The 23,600-nt window shown below is 35.4% G+C and overlaps 1 protein-coding gene across 1 annotated transcript; it reads left to right on the forward strand.

Moving 5' to 3' along the window:
• The first annotated feature begins 6,871 nt into the window (after positions 1-6,871).
• Positions 6,872-22,288, forward strand: LOC121374870 (phenylalanine--tRNA ligase alpha subunit A-like). Its single transcript, XM_041501979.1, has 13 exons — positions 6,872-7,028; positions 10,951-11,088; positions 11,419-11,520; positions 13,748-13,866; positions 15,185-15,277; positions 15,641-15,769; positions 16,771-16,886; positions 17,249-17,333; positions 17,831-17,930; positions 19,004-19,172; positions 19,839-19,916; positions 20,321-20,435; positions 21,200-22,288. The coding sequence occupies exons 1-13, from the start codon at positions 6,894-6,896 to the stop codon at positions 21,303-21,305; spliced, it is 1,485 nt and encodes a 494-aa protein (XP_041357913.1). The 5' UTR covers positions 6,872-6,893; the 3' UTR covers positions 21,306-22,288.
• The last annotated feature ends 1,312 nt before the right edge of the window (positions 22,289-23,600 follow it).

Here is a 23,600-nt window from a genome sequence, read left to right on the forward strand (position 1 = left end):
CGAATTTACGAAGGCTGTTTTTATTAAATGCAGGTGTTTAAGCAGTGTAAAGCTAGGAATCCATGTGGACGTAATAGGTAGTGCGTTGTGCATAAACAACTGTTTATATAGAAATCAAATGAAGCACTTCCATATGTGTGTAATGCGTTGCGTGATACGTTAATTTCCGAACTCCTCGGTCATCGTTTCCATAACGATGATGCATTACGCCTTACGATGATGATGATGATGATGATGATAACTAGTTTAACGTGCCCATATACCACTAGGGTTTCGAACACGCCCATCCCGAGTCCGACCTCCGATAAGATCGGTGGCCTGACTCGGGATGGAGGAGGAGGGCGGGGGGTTGAAACTGGGCAGAATTTTGAAAATAGCAATTAGTAAAGAAGTTATAGATAAAATAAAAAAGAATAAAAAGGTTACAAGCCAAAAATAATAAAAGAATTGACTGCTCGGTCGAATATTTATATAATTTGGAGCATTTTAGAAGGACAGTCCAAAATTAAATAAGAGAAAGAAGAGAGGATCGGACTTTAATAATATTTTTTTAAAAGAAGTAATTTCGACATAAAAGTTTGAACGCAGATCTAAAAGTTTAAAGTCCGATCGATATGTCCACGCGAGTGGCCTCGTTAAGGCCGTTTGGTTGCACAGCATCTACGGGGAGGTGATGATGTTCCTCTCCTCAAAGTGAGGCACCAGTCTCCTGTAGCTGTGGGTGCTAAGGCAGTGGACCATCTGTGGGTACTGGGCGCTGGTGACGATCTTCATGATTCTGTGGATGGTGTTGTTATCCATGTCATGGCTGAGGAATCTCTGTCGGTAAAGATCATCCCGGCGCGACGTCACTACTATAGCTTCCACTCCCCGTAGTTTGACCGTGTGGATGGCGACCTGGAAGCCATCGGGAAACGTCTTGAAGTTTTCTTCGTAGACCCCGCCTGGCAGTCTGTCGGGGTCCGTGACGTCTCCCACCAAGTACTTAGAGTACTGGCCTTTGATCTTCCGCGCTGCCACTCTCCAGTCACCCGAAGAGGAAGTAGAAGGCCGCGTCTTGGCTGGTTGGTCCCGGGGGGGGGGGGGGGGGGGGGGGGGGGTCACGGCCTTCCTCTTGACAGCCCCAACACCCAGAGTCGCCGTCGCGGAGTCCCCCGTGGGTGGGGGTCTCGACGCAGACGAACGACGAGCGGGAACAGGTGACGCTGGTCGCGGTGCACTGGTTGGCTGCTCCACTTCCCGCATCTGAACAGCCGGTTCCGCAGACGGGACCGCTACTGGCGGTTGAGCCGCCAGCTTTGTCCCCGCCTGAGCCGCCCCTGGCGCACGTTTCCTCTTCCTAGTTCCCTTCCTCTTGACCTGGTGTACGCGACGCGGTACTCCAACAGCGATCCATAACTAGCGATCAGTCCCCCCAGGTGGGGGGTGTTTAAGTTGAGAGCGCATGAAACCACGTCTAACTTCATCGCTGGCCAAACTGAGGACGCCTTACGCATTACGCCTTAACGCACAATACGTACACACGGATGCCTGGTTAAACACGTATAGACAAAAACTGGCTTTGTAAATTCGGCCATTAATGATTCCTTGTCAAAAATATAATGTTATAGAAGTTTGGTATGTTATGAGTAGCCACTATAGGCGTACGGGCTACCATGTTTGTAGGGGGCAGGGGAAAAGCTAGAATAAATCATCAAATTCTGTCAACAAATTTTAAAGATATTCGGGCAAAATTAGCTTTCCTGAAATGTTTTTGTTATGTACTTCCATCATTCTACCCACGATATTAGTTGCAGCCTTATATGGCGGTTTGTTTGTTTCCCTAGAAATTTGGCAAGGTGTGGTAGACTAAACACGTTTGGGGCATTTTCACCATTTTGAAGGCATACTGTCACGGATTTAAGGATCTTATTTCTCTAAAAATGGATAATAAACAAAAATTACATTAATTATTGGAAACCAAATCTAGCTATTGCATCACCTTAACTGAACCATCATGGAGTGAAATCCATATCAACCCTCTTGGCAATTTTAGTTTTGGAATTATGGACCATTGCCATAATTCAATTATTTTTACAAAATCTCATTAATAAATGGAGTATGGTGGTTATGAAGAAGATTAAATAAAGTACATTTAGGGACAAATCAAATTATTTTTGTTCAGGTAATACTTTGTTACACCATTAATTAGGTCAGTGGTCTGTGACAATATCCCTTTGAGGGTACTTTTTTCATTAAATTATACAGACACGGCGGAGCAGAGTGGGGGAGGGACTGGTAGGGTGGACTATTCCCCCAATAATTTTTAATACAAAATTGTGGCTGTTTGTTTGATTCCCATCTATTGAGTGGATGACCAAGGAGTAACAATTTGATGTATTGTTTAAAGTCATTTTGATGTATGATCGCACAAGTACCTATAGTACAATAGCCGATGATTATTGTTATTATAGGTGTTAAAACTGTATTGATATATTTTATATTTTATGAGATATTGAGTAAAATAGCTTGTGGATGGTGGCCATCTTGGATTTCAAGATGACAGCTATATATTCGATGTCACCATTGGATTCTTAGACCCCTGAAATGTCAGTCTAGGTGTTAAATCTGTATTGATATCTTTACTACTAAATGAGATATTGAGCAAAATAGTAATGTAATTAAAATTAGCTCCACTATTACATGTGGATCTAACAGCAGCCCATTGGAGCTCACGTCCAGTTGACCTTTCATTCGACCAATCAAAACCTTACTTGCAAAATCATGCCAGTGATTTGAAAAGAATTTGAAAACATTCGAGATTATGCCGAGGGTATACGAAATGATTCGGGTGAATTATGAAGTATGCCGAAAACTAATTTCAATATAACATTTTATATAAAATTTGTTTCAAAATGGAAAAAAAACCCCTGTGATGGTATAGCCATAAAATCTGTTTATACTAGTATACAATCCAGAGTTTATTACTGCACTCCCCCCCCCCCCCTGTTTTTTTCAGTGTTGAAATGGACAAACAAGGTCGCCTATTGCATAAATAGTCTCTCCCAATATTTTTTGAATTTGTATGCTCCCGAATAACGCTATAAAAGGCGAAGTGTAATTGGTCGATATTTAAATTCTTATTTATAGATGAAATGTCACCTGGACATGAGAGTCCACGCAATGCAATGGCGGACCCAGTAGAGCTTTTAATCAGATTGGCAAAATAGCATGTGGACGGCGACCATCTTTGATTTCAAGATGGCAGCCACAATTTGCAAACACTTCTGTCACCACTGGATTCCTAGTCCCCTAACATGTGGGTATAGGCATTTCAACTCTCTCGATATGTGTATTAGTTAAGGAGATATTAAACAAAACAGGTCCACAATGGTGGCCATCTTGGATTTCAAGATGGCAGCCATACATGGTGCAATTTCCAGTGGGCCCTGGACTAAATATCCTTGTATTGGGTTACTCTACCCTCGGTAGTTAAGTATGGTAAAATCCACGCTTTGGAAATTTTAAGAGTCATCTTTTCTGAAAACCACTCCTGACATGGATAGTAAATATGCAGTAAGATTATTGACATCTTGTTACAAAAAAAATCATTAAAAAATAAATAAAAAAATCAAACTTTCACACATGAAAAGAAAATCTACCCTGATCAGTAGTTAAATAATAGATTAAGCCATCACATTCATATTAAATTGTCATGTCTACATTAAACGGTGTTTACGTAGCTGAAATATATATTAGCCAACATATGTGTAATGTAATATAACATATTAAAGGAAAACTACCCTCGGTGGATGATATCCATGTACCCTCGGTAGTTAAGTACCATAAAATCCACCCTTTTGAAATGTTACGTGTCTATTTTTCTGAAAACTACCACTGACATCGGTAGTAAACATACAGTAAGATTATTCACATCTACTTAAAAAATAATAATATAATTTTAATGGAAATGTAAATGCAAATATGTAATAAAATGGAAATCTACCTGATCAGTTAGATAGTTGATGAATAATTCATATTCATTTTTAATTTTCAGTGTCTACATAAGTTGGAGGGGCCGGACGTAGCCCACTGGTAAAGCATGGTCGGTCTAGGATCGATCCATTTTTATTGGACCCTTGTGTTATTTCTTATTACAGCCAGTGCACCACAACTGGTACATGTATATCAAAAGCTGTGGTATGGTGCATATAAAAGATTACCTGCTACTAATGAAAAAATATAGTGGGTTTCCTCTCTAAGACTATATGTCAGAATTACCAAATGTTTGACATCCAATGAATCAATGTGCTCTAGTGGTGTCATTAAACAAACAAAAAAGAGTGTTTACTTATACATATGTATTTCAGACACGCACACATTTATTTCAACTTATTTCCGTGCTTATATCCAATTAAGGTTCAAGCACGCTGTCTTGGGCACACCTCAGCTATCTGGGATGTCTGTCCGGGACAGTGGGTTAGTTGTTAGTTGGTTAGTGGTTAGAGAGAGAGAGAAGAGGGTGTAGTAGCCTTACACCTATGCATTGAGTCCTTAAGAACTTGATCTGGGCTGGAGCCGGTACGGGGTTGCGAACCCTGTACCTACCAACCTGTAGTCCGATGGCTTAACCACTGCGCCACCGAGGCCGGTTACACACACACACACACACTCACACTCACACACAGACACACACGCACGTATGTATGTGTATGTGTATGTATGTATGTATGTATGTATGTATGTATACATGTATGTATATGTATATTAAAGGTAAATGAACCTTCAGTGGTACTTTATTCAAATCTATTTAATAAGAATCATATTTAAAAAAATAAAGAAATAGAAATCTACTCTGATCACTTAGATAATTGATTAATTTTGTGTCTACAAAAGTAGATTTTTACTTTGAGGAAATAGACATTACCCAAGAAGTGTGTAATTTGTTAACTACATCAGTGGATGACTTCATGTGTACTTGGTAGTGAGATAATGTATTTATAATCCAACCTACTGAAATCTTAAATTTATAATTTTCCAAAAACCTACCGTAACTACTGTTGTGTTGTTGTTGTTATTATTTTTATTTAGAACAATTGTTATTACAAATAATTATAATTAAAAGTAGTGGACAACATTTTTCTAATCGGTTTGACCTGTACTCATTTATACAGTAATTATTTTAAATTATATATTCTGTAGTTTGACGTTTAAATAACCGTAACCACTGGTGTAAAATTCATCAAAATATCGGCGGGATTATCCCACAGAAGAAAAAAGAAAGAAAGAAGAAATCTTTTATTTAACGACGCCTTTTATTTACGGTTATATGACGTCAGACATATGGTTACGGACCACACAGATTTTGAGAGGAAACCCGCTGTCGCCACTACATGGGCTACTCTTTCCGATTGGCAGCAAGGGATCGTTTATTTGCGTTTCCCACAGGCAGGATAGCACAAACCATGGCCTTTGTTGAAACAGTTATGCATCACTGGTCGGTGCAAGTGTTTTACACCTACACATTGAACCTTGCGGAGCACTCACTCAGAGTTTGGAGTCGGTATCTGAATTAAAAATCCCATGCCTCGACTGGGATCCGAACCCAGTACCTACCAGCCTGTAGACCGATGGCCTAACCACGATGCCACCGAGGCCGGTACCCACAGAAGAAGAGTAGGAAAACAACAAACAACGACATTGATATACGCTACGTAACATCCAATTACACAATTTATTAACCACACTGTATATAATTAAATACTTGTTACATTAATATCTACAGTTGGAATAATTTATATATATACACCAGAACATTACTCGATGTCGTAAAATCTCGATGTCGACCAACCGTTTGCTCATGAATATTTAGTAGACTCGCATTGGCTGACGACTCTCAGTGTCTACGATTTAGTCTCCCATTTTAGAAGGACAGTCCAAAAATAAATAAGAGAAAGAAGAGAGGATCGGACTATTTTAATATAATAATATATATATATATATATATATATATATATATATATGTGTGTGTGTGTGTGTGTGTGTGTGTGTGTTTTAGGGCAGTTGATGATATAAGAAGAGAATTTAAGTTTCTATAATGCCCCCCCCTCCCTCCCCCCCCCCAGCTACGGTCCTGCTATTGCTGTATCTATATAGGCTCCCCGAATAAATTTAAAGTTCGTTTTGTTTAACGACACCACTAGAGCACATCAATTAATTAATCATCGGCTATTGGATGTCAAACGTTTGGTTATTCAGACACGTAGTCATCAGAGGAAATCCGCTACGTTTTTCCTAATGCAGCAAGGGGTCTTTTATATGGGCTATCCCACAAGCAGGAAAGAACATACCACAGCCTTTGGCCAGTTGTAGTGCACTGGTTGAAACGAGAAGAAAAACAATCAGTTGAATGGATCTACCGAGGTGGTTCGATCCTGCGACGCAAGCACTTCAAACGAGCATTCAACCGACTGAGATAAATTCCGCCTCTCTTCCTGAATAGAGTTTAAAGTTTATTTTTGTTCAATGACACCACTAGAGCATTTTGATTTATAAATCATCGGTTATTGGATGTCAAACATTCGGTAATTTTGGCATATAATCTTAGAGAAAATTCGCTATTTTGTTTTTATTTATTTTTTTACATTGGGTTGCAAACGAATCACTACTAATTTTTACATCGATTACAACTTTAGAATATTGTGGTTAGAATAAAGAAAATACACGGTAAAAAGATTTCAGGCCATCTCATTTCGCCCGAATATGTCTGTCGTTTCCCCTTGAATTTGAGGATCTGCTTCAGTACGGGGGAAGCCCTTGGGCGATATCGCTCCTTTGAAGCGGAACGCTAGCCTGGTTAATATCGCGTTGCCGAATTCGCAGGAAACAATAGTTCTAATTTTATATGCACCAACATGGCTGACTTAGAAGTTTTTCTCCAACATTTAGATAAAATAAATGGTATTGACAGTTTAGATCTTGCAAAGACATTGAATGTAGATCATCAAAAAGTCGTCGGAGCTATTAAAAGTATACAGTCTATTGGAGAAGTAAGTTAAACAAAGGGGAAAATATTTAATTCATGATATGCCATACGGATGATGAAACTGGCACATGGAGTGAGGCCCATTTGGGGATCTAATGTTTTTCATATTACTGGACCCTACCCTAAGTACTCTACCCTAAATACCCTGCTCTAAGTACCCTGTTGTTCCTGAGATAGACGGACAATTATAATAGCTTTCTCAGGCAGAGATAACTATGAAAATTTAAAATGTTTGCCTAGCACCCAGTAGTTCATCAAGATTAACTTTGTCTACAAGTGCAAGCACTACCAAAGTTAATCCTGGGGATGAACAACGCCATTAGCAGAGCTCCGAGCAGTTTTGCTCGGAACGGAATTCAGTCCGAATTGTGGTCAAACTAAAAGAAAAACCCAAATCGTATACTGTAATCTATTTCGAGCATATGGACACTAAGAAATACTTACTTTGAAATGATCTTCACTTTGAATTAAAGAAAAAACGACCGACTGTATGACTTTAAAACGTGTTTAAAACGCGCGGTGCATTATGGGAGGAAAATGAAACTCGAAACAATCTTGTATGTGGTAAAGGATCAGTGAAGTCATTTCTCGTTCCATAATGAATAAAACAAAAACCATAAAACTAAAAATTAATTAAAGTTAATAAAATAACTTAAAAGTAAAAATAAATTAAAGTTAATAAAAGAAAAGAAATGAAATTAAAGTTAATAAAAAAATAAAATAACTAATTAATTAATAGAAATGAAATAAAAATTATGATTTACACACACACACACACATACATACAAGTATATATATATATATTTTTTTAAAGAAAAAAAAAGTTCATTAATTTCTCTAAAAATAACTTAAACATAAGTACTAAGTTTTAAACTGTTACTTACCTGTCTTTTTTCTGAGTTTTCTTCTAAAAACATCGGGGTATGCATGTGGGGGTGGGGGTGGAGGTGGAGGTGGCAATGAAACATATTTCAGGCAATTAGTTGTTGATGATTGTCTCGCAACTCTGTGCCAGTCACTGGAATCTGCATGTAATTAACAAATGTGTATACCATATTGAGTGCAGAACCAGAGTGAACTGTGACGTTTGATTACCTAGAAGTGGGCACCAAATCTCCAAACATGTGACCGATACTACACGTGATTTTATTATGTGCACCAACAATAAGCTGAAGGAATGTTGCCATCCTATTAGGACAGCGCAGCTCGAACCTTTTAATGAGGAATCATTTCTGTTTGACTTATGTAAAATCCTGAACAAGGCACACATCAAATTTGGTATATCTTGTTCAACTCTCTGGCCTCCTCGTGGCGAGCAAGGGGCAACAGTAACGTTTTTACGTACTGGCAAACAAGAGAGAAATATGTTTCATTGCCACCCCACACACACACACACACACACACACCGATGTTTTTAGAAGAAAACTCAGAAAAAAGACAGGTAAGTAACAGTTTAACTTTAAAACTTAGTACTTATGTTTTAGTTATTTTTAGAGAAATTAATGAACTTTTTTTTTCTTTAAAAAAAAAATATATATATATATATATGTGTGTGTGTGTAAATCATAATTTTAATTCATTTCTATTAATTAATTACTGTTACTTTATTTTTTTTATTAACTTTAATTTCATTTCTTTTCTTTTATTTTATTAACTTTAATTTGTTTTTACTTTTAAGTTATTTTATTAACTTTAATTAATTTTTAGTTTTATGGTTTTTGTTTTATTCATTATGGAACGAGAAATGACTTCACCGATCCTTTTCCACATACAAGATGGTTTCATTTTCCTCCAATAATGCACCATGCGTTTTAAACAAGTCATACAGTCGGTCGTTTTTCCTTTAATTCAAAGTGAAGATTGTTTCAAAGTAAGTATTTCTTAGTGTCGATATAAAATGCTCGAAATAGATCACAGTACACGATTTGGGTGGAAAAACGTGATGACAGTCGATTGAATTCCGTCCGAGCAAAACTGCTCGGAGCTCTGCTAATGGCGTTGTTCGTCCCCAGGATTAACTTTGGTAGTGCTTGCACTTGTAGACAAAGTTAATCTTGATGAACTAAGCACCCAGTAGTCCGAGATTCCTACTATTATAAGCAGTGTTATCTCGCTTCTCCATTTAAGGTGGGGCGGCCCGCCCCGCTATTTCATTTTGCCACCCTCCTTTCACATTCTACCGCCCTTCTTTATTTGTCTTCGTCTCTTTTTATTTTCCCGCACCATACTATATTTTACAGCACCAATCTCCATTATTTCCAAATGCAAATTTGTTTCTCCCCCCCCAAAAAAAAAATGTTGATCATTCGGCACACTGGGCATCAAAGGAAAAAAGCTGCAGTGTACGGAAAAGCAACTGATGAAAAACTTAAGTCACTTACGGCAATTACTGTAACTTAATTTAACAGTATATGTAACATCCTCTATTTTGTCCCATACCTGTATCCATTTGTATGATTGATACACACTAAAAGTAATATTTTGAAAATATTATATATTTTTTATCAATTTCAGCAATTTCTGACTAGAAAACCAAATATTTGGTGCCAAATGTGATCAGAATGGTCATTCTGTCTTTTGTGTCCACTAACTATTACAAACTTGTGTGATATTTTGTCCTCAATTACAGATTTAATTGGTTGTAACTGATGATTTTTATTTTCTGTCATTTGTTTATTTAGCAATTCTTTATAAAATAGAAACTTTTAATTTGGGTGAGGATATCACCACTTATAAAAACAACGGAAGTGGTAATGTAGTGTTCATCATTAAAATCATAAATCTTGGGTGCCAAATAGGCCTAATAGTAATATGTACACCACCTTTAAAAAAAATGATATCAAAGTGATCAATTCATTCGATGAAGATGGAACATTAGGGGATCACTTTACAAAAATCTTTATTTGTTTTCATTAATCTTTTATTAAAATAATATTGATACTTTGATCGGTTCAGCAAAATATATGCACATGAATATCAGACCGACACCATCTCCGGTTCAACTAACGGTACATAAAGATGAGACTGCTTGTATTTTGTACCAAATATTGAGGGGCAAAATAAGGAGTATGTCTTTCCACAAAATCGACCAACACAACGATATATGGTAACCAAGCTTAACTTTTTTCTCTTTTTTTTTTTTTGAAGGGTGTGGTGCCACACGGCCACCCTCTTTTAATTTTCACCCAGCGAGAACACTAATAACTATATTACAATGTTCAATAATTCCTATGCAGTATGCTACAACAATAATCCTATGCTACCTTTGTTTCAGTCATTTTTAAGTTTGCATAAATATTTCACATATTAATCACTAAAACACTGCAGGAAGAAACCCGATAGAACCCCATTTTAATAAATTTAAGTTAATAGTTTAAATATTGTTCCAGAACAAAACACTGACCAGTAGAAGTTTTTTTACTACCAATCTAAAAATAGCATCAAAAAGTTGTTCTGTCAATTAGATCAACTATTCCATTATTAATCAGTCAACCATTTGCCACATATTTATATCCATTGAAGGTTCAAGCATGTCTGTCTTGGGCACATTTTCGGAATTTAATGACAAATGTGGCCACTGTCATTGAAAATCCTAAGCAGATCATAAATATATATATATAAAAAAGTGTTTTTATTTGTATTAAATGGTTATGTAATAATGATTAATATTATGGTTTATTAAAAATATAAACCGTGATCATTGCCATTTCCGCCTGCAATTTACTTGTAGAGCTGTGTAATGTAATGATAGTTTTCCATGACTGGTTCTAATAAACATATAAGAAATATATTCCTAAACCAAAATGTGATCATTGAACCTTTAAATGGATTCATCATCACTGTTTGACAAATAAAATGTATTTTTATAAATGGAATTGTCGTCTTTAACATTAACTACAATATATTTCAATTGTTTTGCATTGCAGATATTGAAAGTTGAGCAGAGACAACACAAGAAATGGGAGTTGACTGATGAAGGAAAGACAGTTGCGGCTAGTGGAAGTCATGAGGCCTTAGTTTTCCAAGCAGTGCCACCTGATGGAATATCTCAGGCTTATATAATGGTACAAACTTGCTCATTATCAGTTCAGACTACAGGGCTTCTAGAAATTTTATAAAATGCACAAGCCATGGGATCAGTGATTTAAAACATTTACTAGCCACAATTAAAGATTCACTAGCCCTACTTTACTTTAATCTAGAAATCCTGAGACTAACCACCTGTACTCAGAATATTTACTTTTAATGGCAGAAGTCCATGTAAAATTATAAAAAATATTATTGCAAAGTTCTGTGACCTATTATTCAGTTTTTATAACCAGCATGTCACTCATATTGTACATGTATGTTGTACTTTATTAGTAGTTTTATGTAGTTTTTTCTCTTATTCTTAGAAAAACGTTCCGAATGCCAAGATAGGTTTTAGTAAAGCCATGTCAGCTGGTTGGATCCGCATGGATAAAAGCTCTGAAGGAGGCCCAAAAGTGTTTAGAAAGGTAAGTAATAATAATGTACATGTACACTGGAATCACGTCATGTGTTTATTATCAGTTCATGTCTGTTACTTGTAGATATACATATATGTAAATATACAAGTGGGGCTAGCTCTGGGTGAGCAGAAAATTTCACCAAATCATCTATTCAAAGTTTACCGGCCTCGGTGGTGTCGTGGTTAGGCCATCGGTCTACAGGCTGGTAGGTACTGGGTTCGGATCCCAGTCGAGGCATGGGATTTTTAATAGCGACTTCAAACCCTGAGTGAATGCTCCGCAAGGCTCAGTGTTTAGGTGTAAACCGTTTGCACCAACCAGTGATCCATAACTGGTTCAACAAAGGCCATGGTTTGTGCTATCCTGCCTGTGGGAAGCACAAATAAAAGATCCCTTGCTGCCTGTCATAAAAGAGTAGCCTATGTGGTGACAGCGGGTTTCCTCTAAAAAAACAGTGTCAGAATGACCATATGTTTGACGTCCAATAGCCAATGATAAGATTAAAAATCAATGTGCTCTAGTGGCGTCGTTAAATAAAACAAACTTTACTTTACTATTCAGAGTTAAAAAATTACAAACACACAGTTGTTTTCTAATACAGAAACAACTATTACGTGAAATGTATTCACCAAAGTAAAATAAAATTTGCCAGTTGTTTTTAAAATTTGCAATTTGTAATGTTGGCAAGTAGCAGAGCTATCCCCAAGTCTTCAGATTACACCGAAACGATTGTTTCCGATAGATAGATATATATATATATATATATATATATATATGTATATATGTATATAAAAGTGTATCCCTATTTATATTAATTAAAGATTTAACCAAGGTTTATGTTTGATAAAAAAAACAAATAAGAAAAATGTTTGGGTAATGATCTTCAGCATCTCGTCAGGTACTAGTGGTCAAACAACCGGTAATTACGACGTTTGATCTAAAAAGCTGAAGGTAAAACTCTGCTGCCACCACATACAATTAAATGTACCAATACGGTGTTCCTTCCAAAAAGCAGAAGTTGGTTTTTATAAGCACTTTTCCACATAAAATATAATAAATTTTAAATAATTATTTTTTATTTTGTTTTTATTATATATTTTTTGCATAAAATAATTTTCATAAAGTAGATTGGATAAAAATACCAAAATGCAAAAAAATAATTCTAAAATACAATTTTTAATTTTTTTTTACCTTTATTTAAATACAGTATAGTTTCTGGTTTAAAGGGACATTCCTGAGTTTGCTGCATTGTAAGATGTTTCCGACTAATAAAATATTTCTATTATTAAACTTACATATTAAATATGTTTTCTTGTTTAGAATATCAGTGTCTGTCAGTGTTTCTGCCAGAAAGAAATGTTTGGGTATGGCACTATGGAATTGAATATAAACACAGTCAACAGGAGGTGGGGGGGGGGGGCCTCCCCCAGAAAGAAAATGGGTTACGTTTAGGGTTAGGGTTAAGAAAATCATACAGTAATGATAAGAGTAATTAATTTTGTCAAAAGGTTAACTTAAAAGACAAAACATTTGGGTATGGCGTCATACCTGTTTTACCCTGTGGCAGAAACCCTGTCTGTATATTCAGTGCGTTTGTGGTCGTCTTAATATTTCTAAGAAGCCCAAAATGGATTTTGTCTTCAAATAATTTCATACGAACGAAAAAACAATATTTTAGGAAATAAAATAAAATTTAACCTAGTACAAATATTTGAATGATCAAAAACACGTTTAATATACAGTCACTAATATTTTATGCAGAAAAATATATTTGATATGTAATTACAAGCGTTAAAAAGTCTGTTAGTCAATAACATCTTAAAAATTGCAGCAAACTCAGGAATGTCCCTTTAAGGATCAGTGCAGTTTATGCTTGTGAAGTAGATAGTTGATTCCTGTATACCACCTACACATTCATTGAGCACAGGCTGGAATATAGGGATTGATCATACATCCTACCACACCTTAGGTAAACGTCAAAACTGGGCAATATGTGATATCGAGAAGCTAGAAGATAAGCTTGACATACATTGCTTATAATGTCAAAAAAAGAAAAGACAAAAAGTAAGTTACAGGGCTGCATTTTATGAAGCCATCTTAGCGTTAAAATCACCTTAATTGCCTTTTTTAAAGTTACTTAGGCACATAGGTGATTTTGGCCTTAAGATTGCTTCATAAAATGTATCCCTGGATTGTATTTTTAAAATAACAATTCCATGATTTATTGTTCCAGGTTGAAAGTATTGATGATCTTGTGCAGCAGTGTTTGGTGAAGATTCAGAAATTGGGCTTGGACGATATAACAGATGCACAGAAAAATGAATACAAGAAGAGGAAGCTCATCACAGAAGTGTTAGTTAATCTGCCTTGAGATAAAGGTCATGGGCTGTCAAATGTCATGCAAATTCAAGCATTGAATTTGGGAATATATTTTTAAGGATTCTGCCAGAATCATCAGGGCTTTAAACCTCACTAATTTGGGTACAATGGGGACTTTTGTGTTTTCTGAGTGCAGGGAGGTCGGTTTAGTTCAGTACTGTCATTAACAGCTGCTGGAGAGTTGTCAATATTCAGAAATGTATTTCAAGTTGTAAACTTTAATGTAATTAAACTTAACATTTCAATGGTTTTGAGGTGAGTAGGTTTGTACTTAATTTGGGTGTGATTATTTTTTGCCATATGTATTTTGGGCACAAACTTTATCGCATCAACTTTGTAATCTAAAGCCCTGAATCGTAAACATGATTTAATACAGATATAGTATAAAATATAGATATTTTGGGATTCTGTCTCATTAACTTAGACGTACAACCCTAAATCGGGGATTTGTGGAAGCACGGAATCGAACAATATTTGTAGCCATCAATTAAAGGGACAGACCCTAGTTTTTAAATACTAAAGCATAATTTTCACCTAGACTCTAGTTTCAACCCGTAAAAATGGTCACTAAGTTTGGTTAATTTACAAACATGTAACAAATTTGAATAGAACAGAGTGAAACAAGAGTCTGTGACATTGAAATACCCTTAAAAATAGACTAAACCGTGACTCCATAAAAGTGACTTCTCAGATGCACGTGGTTTTTAAAAATATGAAAAAATGCATTTTGTGGTATTAGAAACACCAGGATAACCAGAAACACTTCTGTTATACAGAAATGGATAATCTAAACAATAAAATATAAGTAATATAATAATATTAGATTTCAGTGATCATAAACAACTCTAATAGTGAAAAATATGCTGTAGTGTTTAAAAACTAGGGTATGTCCCTTTAATGCAGTGGATTCAGATCATGCCAATATACACTTTGTGATTTCATTTTATTTTGCAAGTGAATTTTTATTAGAGGAGGGATCTACCTCAGCTACTAAAGTGCTCACCTGTCATGCTTGGGTTGTAGGATCAAACCCTGAAGCTGACCTATAGGAATTAACCAATCCCAACCAAAACCCTATGACTAGCCTATGAAAGGCTATGGTATATGTTGTGTGGTCTGTGGAGCAAGTCTATATTTAAAAATCCCTTCCTCTGAAGACTGTGTATGTTTGATGATTACTTGGTCAGTTTGCTCTAATGGTGTCATTAAAGAAAAGAAAAAACATTTTAAGTTATAATTCAAATGATCTTGTAATCTGGCAAATTTATTCTTTTGTTTTTTCCTTTTTCAGAAAGCTCACCAGTTATTTCATATCAAAAGGAGAACACTTCACAACATCAATATCTAAACCGCATGTTGATCTGACAGCAGAAATGATTTCGAGGTACCAACGACGAGCCGTACATGGCAGTTTGTTGAACATTAAAGACTAGTTACTATAACATACAGATATAATTTGTAGGTGTAATCCTAGCTGGTTTGGGTCATTAAAATTGTTAATATTATTAGTCTTTTTAATTCAGTATACTTTGACTGGTTTTTCCAGTTTTTTCTTCTTCTGCATTCAAGCTATAGTTGATTATGTTTTAGATTTGGAGTCCACAGTTTAATTATAACTAAGCAACTTGTTCTTGTTTTTATCTGACACTATATGTTTTTTTTGTATGTTACAAATGTTTTCATTTGTATTATTCAGTTTCGCTGGACAGTTAACTTTACATACATCTATTTTGATTTTCTCCCGCAGTGGTTCATGGCAAGATCTGCAGTTCAAGGCATACAACTTCAATGCTCTCGGCGTTCCTCCGACATGCGGACATCTACACCCGCTACTCAAAGTCCGCTCTCAGTACAGACAGATCTTTTTGGAAATGGGGTCAGTATTGATAATTCGTTTTTATTTTCATGGTCGAAATATCTAGATTTTCTATTCGTGTGGGGAAGTAACATAATGTAGTTAGATGGCATTGATAATAACATTCCTTAGCATATATAAGGAAAAATTAATTACTTGACTAAAAATAGTTTGTGCCTATTGGACTGTCAAGTTAAATCTGTGCCTTGTCTACCACAGGAGACAATATTTCAAAACCTTAGATAACCGGAAGTCAGTTCACATGAGTAACCGATTGTTCGGTTTTGTTAATATAGTTTACATAACTGATGAGTTAGACCTATGTAAGAAGATAGTTATTTTTGCAAACACTTGAACTATGGTTCTGTGCTACATTGAAATGTCTTCTGATAAGGTACTTTTAATTTTATAAAGTAATCGTTTACCATATAACCAATTGGCGGTTCACATGATTTTAAATTTGCCTAACCGACACGCGAACAGAACACTGGTTCTCGTGAAATATTGTTCCCTGCTACCATAAAATGATTAGTATGGGTCAGACAACTAACAGAGAATGGTTGGCCACAATCATATTCTTTTTCTATATTAATTAAAGTAGCATCTAATTAATATAATTATAGGCACCAAGTCTAATGTAATATTTTAATAGTTAGAGGGGTACTTCTAATTAGTTAGGTTGCTTTGTGGAACTGTTGTAAAAATGGCAATGTAAGTCACTGTGTACAATCAACCTTAGCTACAGTTCTTTCATAGAATGAAGGTCTGGAAGGTATTTTACAGACATAAATAAAATAGACTGATGCACAGTAATATTCGTACAGGTCTCACATTGAAAAAAAATCCAGTTCTGTAGAGTATTTCTTTGAAAAATATTCAAAAATGGCTAATTCAAAGATAATTTTATTTGCTAAATATTTAATGTTGTAGCCACTTTGTATAAAAATTGGCTAATTTGGCAATGTGCAGGGTGAGCCCTGGTCATAATATTAAAAGTTTATAACCTATGTTTATTTTTTCAGGTTCACGGAGATGCCAACCAATAATTTCATCGAGAGTAGCTTCTGGAATTTCGATGCCTTGTTTCAACCACAGCAGCACCCGGCGAGAGACGCTCATGATACGTTCTTCCTATCTGGTGTGTTTTTGTTATTTCTTTGAAATACATATTGCAAAAATAACTATCTTCTTATTTTAGGAAATTAACTCAACAAGAAGTGAATGTTTCTTTTAATTTAAAATATATTGCTTGATTTTTGTGTTGAACTATCTAGGAGTTTACATTATTTATTTGTTTTGATATCATTAGATAAATTGTTTTAAATGTATTGTGAATTGTTACTTTTAAAAAAAGCAACCTAAGTGTTTAATATTTTTTGTAAAAAAACATTTGACAAATAGTTATGGGTTTTTTTATTGAAATACTATGTAAGATCTGTCAAAGTTTTACACCAGGTTTTCTAAATAACATTTTACAACAAAAAAATATTTTTTCGTTAGACCCAGCCAGTGCACATGCATTCCCAATGGATTACTTGGAAAAAGTAAAGAAAATGCACTCTGAAGGAGGCCATGGATCACAGGGGTACTTCTTTCTTTTGAACCTTTATTTTTATTGTTTTAAAACCATTATAAATTAAATGCTAGCTTTTCATCTAAATGTTTTTGTAATGGGGGTGGGGAGTGTGACATTTTAATTTTGGACCAATAAAAATGTTAAATTTTCCAATAGTGTATATAAATGTGTATATATTATATGAATGTATTATAAACACATTACATAACAGTAACAATAAAAACATAATATATATTTATGCTGTTTTAAAATTGGCTGTGATCTTTTACATATGGTCTTTTGAAAATTGTTAAAGTTTGTTTTGTTTAAAGACACTACTAGAGCACATTGATTTATTAATCATTGGCTATTGGATGTCAAACATTTGTTAATTCTGACATAGTATTAGAGAGAAAACCTGCAAATTATGTCAAGTAAAATATTTTACTAAATATAATATGGATTAATAGATGTGATATACAGTTAATTTCAGTTTTAATACAAGGGGTTTCTTTTATCATATCTAGTTACAATTATGACTGGAAAATGGAAGAAGCAGAAAAAAATATTCTGCGGACCCACACAACTGCAGTCAGTGCACGGATGTTGTATAAACTCGCACAGGAGGTAAAGTTGCAAGAAACTAAAGTTGTACTCTTTTTTTTTTTGCCATTTGGTGTGAAGGAATGAAGGAAATGTTTTATTTAATGACGCACTCAACACATTTTATTTACGGTTATATGGCATCGAACATATGGTTAAGGACCACACATATATTGAGAGAAGAAAACTGCTGTCGCCACTTCATCTTCTACTCTTTGTCGATTAGCAGCAAGAGATCTTTTATATGCACCATTCCCACACAGGATAGCACATACCACAACCTTTTATATACCAGTCGTGGTGCACTGGCTGGAACTAGAAATAGCCCAATGGGCCCACCGACGGGGATCGATCATACACCAACCGCGCATCAAGTAAAGGCTTTACCACTGGGCTACGCCCCGCCCCTTTGGTGTAAAGTGATACATTTATCATATTTGTGAAGGCTTGGGAACTATTTAAAAGAATAATCGATGTATTTATCCCAGATTGTTAAATCATTATTGAGAAATTAAAAACAATTCTTTAACAAGCATGAGCTATTTATCCACTAACATGCACATCTGCAAGGTTATTAACAAAAATTGGTACATTTTACAGAAAAGTATTGCTTTTGAACTTTATTCTCTACTGTTCTTCACTGAATACCAATTTCAATCAGTGGGCCCACTGGGCTATTTCTCGCTCCAGCCAGTGCACCATGACTGGTACATCAAAGGCTGTGGTATGTGTATCCTGTCTATGGGATGGTGCATATAAAAGATCCCTTGCTGCTAATCGAAAAGAGTAGCCCATGAAGTGGCGCCAGCAGGTTTCTTCCCTCAATATCTGTGTGGTCCTTAACCATATATCCGATGCCATATGACCATAAATAAAATGTGTTGAGTGCGTCGTTAAATAATTCAAAAAGCTTCTTTGCTAACCACTCATACTTGTTTATTGCCAGTGACAGTAGTATTTTATAGCTTTTTTTGGTTTAATTTTTGTTATGTTCCTGCAAAAAAGTAATTGCTATTTTCCAAAATAGATTATTTTTTTACACACAAATGTTTTTTCAAATAATTGTTCGACTAAACCTTGTTTGTTCTGTGTTTTAGAAAGAGTTCAGGCCAGTGAAGTACTTTTCCATTGACCGCGTGTTCAGGAATGAAAACCTCGATGCCACTCACTTAGCCGAGTTCCACCAGATAGAAGGACTTATTGCTGACCGTCTGCTCACACTTGGAGACCTGATGGGGGTCATTAAAGAATTCTTCAAAAAATTAGGTATGTGTCAAAATGTGTCAATATTAACAGTGCTACTATTTGTGTGAATTTGTACTGGTCATTTAAAACTTTGTTGTCATTCATTTTGTTATGATTTGTCATTAAGTCTTATTTGAATCTTTGCAGTTTAAAAGCTTACATATTATATACAGACCTACTAACCATTACACATTGGTGATAACACACAATGGGAGTGCCTCGTATGAAAATATCTTATTGTGATAACATAACAGTCTGTATATACACCCAGTTTGTAATCAGCTATTCTTGTACAAGGCACCTGTATTGTGTGGCATTGCCTTAAATGAACATTGAAAACACTGCAGTAATCTCCACAGCAATGCCGATTGATTGCTGTGGTTAATTTGCTCAGGTTGTATATGCAGGGCATGTTATTCGTGTTAACCATTGTTATGTTCATGTATAGATTACACAACTTTAAATTTATGCAAACTATTCTGAAATTAAAAGATGCAGACTTTTGTTGAAGTTATCTACCCTGTAATTTTACAGCAATTTTGAGATAATTGATTAGGTTATGCAAATATAATTCACTTAACTGTGCATTCAGTTACCGTGGTAAAAAAAATTACATGAACCAACTTCCAGTTATCTACAATTTTAAAATATTTTTCAACTGTATATATAACATGTTTGTTTCTCCAGGTATATTCAAATTGCGCTTCAAGCCAGCATATAACCCTTACACAGAACCAAGTATGGAGATTTTCGGATACCATGAAGGTATTTTTTATTATTAACTTTTAAAGTAGATCTATACTGAATATTAAATGTTGTACAAATGTTGTTTATAATTGTACATTGAGTATTCATATATGAAAACAGAAAATCAATCCGACTATAAAAAATTGGTAGTTTCAAGTTACTGTTCATTGCATTCTTTAGGCTTCAGTGCATTCTTTAGGCTCACTGTTATCTGTATAGCACCAACATCTACTGTATCTACTCCATTTTGTAACTTTCTTTGATGATTGTTTTTAAATTACGGAGTTAGTAATTCCTCTGTCAATAATAATTTCAGATCTCAAATGTATATGCTTATGACAATGGACAAGATACAAGGTATATACTAAATTCTGTTCTTAAATACTGTATATTTATTGCACATTGTTCATCTTGATTTTTAGGTCTTGGCAAATGGGTGGAAATAGGCAATAGTGGAGTGTTTCGGCCTGAGATGTTGTTACCAATGGGACTGCCAGAAGATGTGGTTGTAATTGCATGGGGTCTGTCACTTGAAAGGTAAATCAATACAGAATGTTTGTCTTCACTCCTCACAATTAACTTAACTTAATATAATATGTATTATTTGTTCACTACATGATTAGGTTGAATATTGATCTGTGAAAATTTACAATTTAAATATTTCAAGAGAAAATAAAAAAAAATAAAAAGTTGATTCCAATCACTCTTACAAATATTTTTTGTTAAATACTGTTACTTTTGATCAAATAGATAGTCTGTAAGTATTCTTTAATGGTAACCCCTTGGGTGTGTTAAAAGGAAGGAAGGAAATGTTTTATTTAACAACACTCAACACATTTTAATTACGGTTATATGGCATCGGACATATAGTTAAGGACCACACAGATATAGATTGAGGAAACCCGCTGTCGACACTTCATAGGCTACTCTTTTCGAAGGCCGTGGTATGTGTTATCCTGTCTGTGGGATGGTGCATATAAAAGATCCCTTGCTGCTAATCGAAAAGAGTAGCCCATAAAGTGGCGACAGCGAGTTTCCTCCCTCAATATCTGTGTGGTCCTTAACCATAAGTCCAACGCCATATAACCGTAAATAAAATGTGTTGAGTGCATCGTTATATAAAACATTTCCTTCTCCAAAATTAAAATTCAACCCCTGTTAATTGACAATGTTAACTGATTATATCACAGGGCTGATTTGTAGAAACTTAACTACATCTGTTTACGTTGATGATCACCTGTGTGTTTAAGTATCTTAAGTTTATGTAAAACCCTTCATTAAAATGTTTATTATCATTTCAGGCCAACAATGATAAAGTATGGAATCAACAACATTCGTGATCTTATAGGACCCAAGGTCAACCTACAGATGGTGTATGATAACCCTATATGTAGACTGGACAAGTGAAAACAATACACACATCAAACTATATATATTTATTTACAATTCCAAGAGACATTTTGACAAATTCAGCTATGCAGCACATCACAATGAAAGTGAAACAAATACATGGTCCTGCTGTGATTGATAATTTACAATAGTGAGACAAACATGTGGTAGATTTGAGAACATTACAGACAGATGAACTTTATTCAGAGTCAACTAGAAAAAATATAATCTGTTTATAAATAGGAATTTTCAAATGATGTTCATTTTGAGGACAGAATTCCAGTATGTTGAGATATAGGAGCTTAGCTAAAAGTCCTATTCTGTATATTTAAAAAAAAAAAATTATAACTATTTATTCAAAGAAATTACTTTGCACAGAAAAAATTGTTATACAATTTCAAGGAAATAGAATAGGTAGAAGAAACTTACAGCAGGTATGTTGAACTATTTCTTAGTGACTACTTCTTCATATAAATGTAACAGGTCACAACTTCAGCAAATCAACGACTGTTGTCAATAATCCAGTTGATGGTTTTTGGATTCAATATTTATACACCGTAAAGTAATGATCTGGGACCTAATTCAGTAAACTCTCGCAACTTTGCTATCTCGCAGTGCAATGCTAAAAGACTTGCAAAGAGGATGCTTTGTTGTCTAACAGAGCCTAAGAGACATTTGTGAATTAGGCCCCTGGTATACACTGTAAGAGTAATGTGAACAGACTAAAACTGATATCTTGCAGGATATTAACATAAAAAGTTGTATGGGGGATATAAGGTATGGCTGTAGGAACTGTGGAGCTGGGGGAGGGGCATGTCATTACCTGCATTAGGCTGTAGCAGGTGTGTGTGTATGGGGGAGGGGTTTGAGGGTTTGTTTCCACTAATGTAAACTATATTTTAAATCTGTTGGTGGAACTTGCTGGTTTAGTGGAAAATACTTGTTGATTAAACTGTGTTGTGAGATGTCTGCGGCACTGAATAAAGTTGAAGTGAAAAGGATTATTGATGTTGTTATTTATAACCTAGTGATGTTCCAATTATCGATTATAATAGAAAATTATCGGTTTGGCTCTACCGATGTGATGATCGATTATAATTTTAAAATCCATAATCGATTGTGTGGGAAAATGTTAACTGTAATTGTTAGATGATGGAATTGAAGTAAATATGAGGGTTGACTGATACGTTCAGAGCCTCACATTGCGTAATAGTGAAATATTTATTGTGGACATTACATGATGTCATAGAGGTATATCCACAAAAACTTAAGTGAGGAAACTGACAGGCTTGAGGAACATTGTCCTAATGGAAGAGGCTTAGAGCACACCTTTTCTCAGCTCCCATGTCAATTTCATCCCGTAATTGCCTCAAAAGTGCAGCATACTATGCTCCATTTATTGTCTTTTGGAATAGTCCACCCTGATGACACCCTCACCATCCCAGAACACGGAGGTAATAACCTTTCCAGCTGATGGGGCACTTTTGAGACTTAAAAGCTGAAAAAAAGGTGTGCTCTAGGTAGTACTAAACCAAATAACTTCTGGCTGGGTCAAAGTTGGAGGTGCACCAAACTTTTGATAGAGAAGTGAACACCACAAGTCCTGTGATTGATGATAAATTTGAGTGTGTTGGTTGTAAAAAGAAATGAAAAAGTTTCATGTGGGTAAAAACAAAACATGCTGTTTTATTTCATCTAGTACCAGTATGTCAAGTAGCCTTGTATTTGAAACATGTATGGGGTACTTGTAAAAAAAAAAAAGTACTCAAATTTTGTGTGAAACTAGGGGTGTTGTAAAAACATCCGGTTATACCGAAAATGAGCCATGAAAGGTACCATTTTCTGCAGTTAATACTTTGAGGTAAGGGTTGTAGTACTGATATTTATAGGTCATAGTTTGATATATTGCATATAGTGTTTTTAAACACAAACGTTAACATGGTCGCCTATGGGATTTTAATTGGTATAGTCCAACCTCTAGCCTTCCATTAGGACTGTGCCAGTGCACAAATCGGTCATTGCCATGGCCACAATCATGGGCGTACGACCCGGGGGGGGGGGGGGGGGGGGAGAATTGCGGGCAAAACGGGGGGAAATTAGGGAAAAATTTATCTGGGTAAAATTTCGGGCAAATCAACCCCTCCAGCCCACCCCTAAATCAAAGAGTCCCCATACGCCATCCACGAGTCTGGCTTTGAACTCCTTCAGCACCGACCTTATTCTCCTGATCTGATCCCGTTAGACTTTCATCTAACAAAGAAAGCTGTAGTCAATTTGCCATGTCATAGCAGCTGTGAAGAATTTTTGCACAAC

This window comes from Gigantopelta aegis, chromosome 6, assembly GCF_016097555.1.
Source record: "Gigantopelta aegis isolate Gae_Host chromosome 6, Gae_host_genome, whole genome shotgun sequence".
Classification (NCBI taxonomy): domain Eukaryota; kingdom Metazoa; phylum Mollusca; class Gastropoda; order Neomphalida; family Peltospiridae; genus Gigantopelta; species Gigantopelta aegis.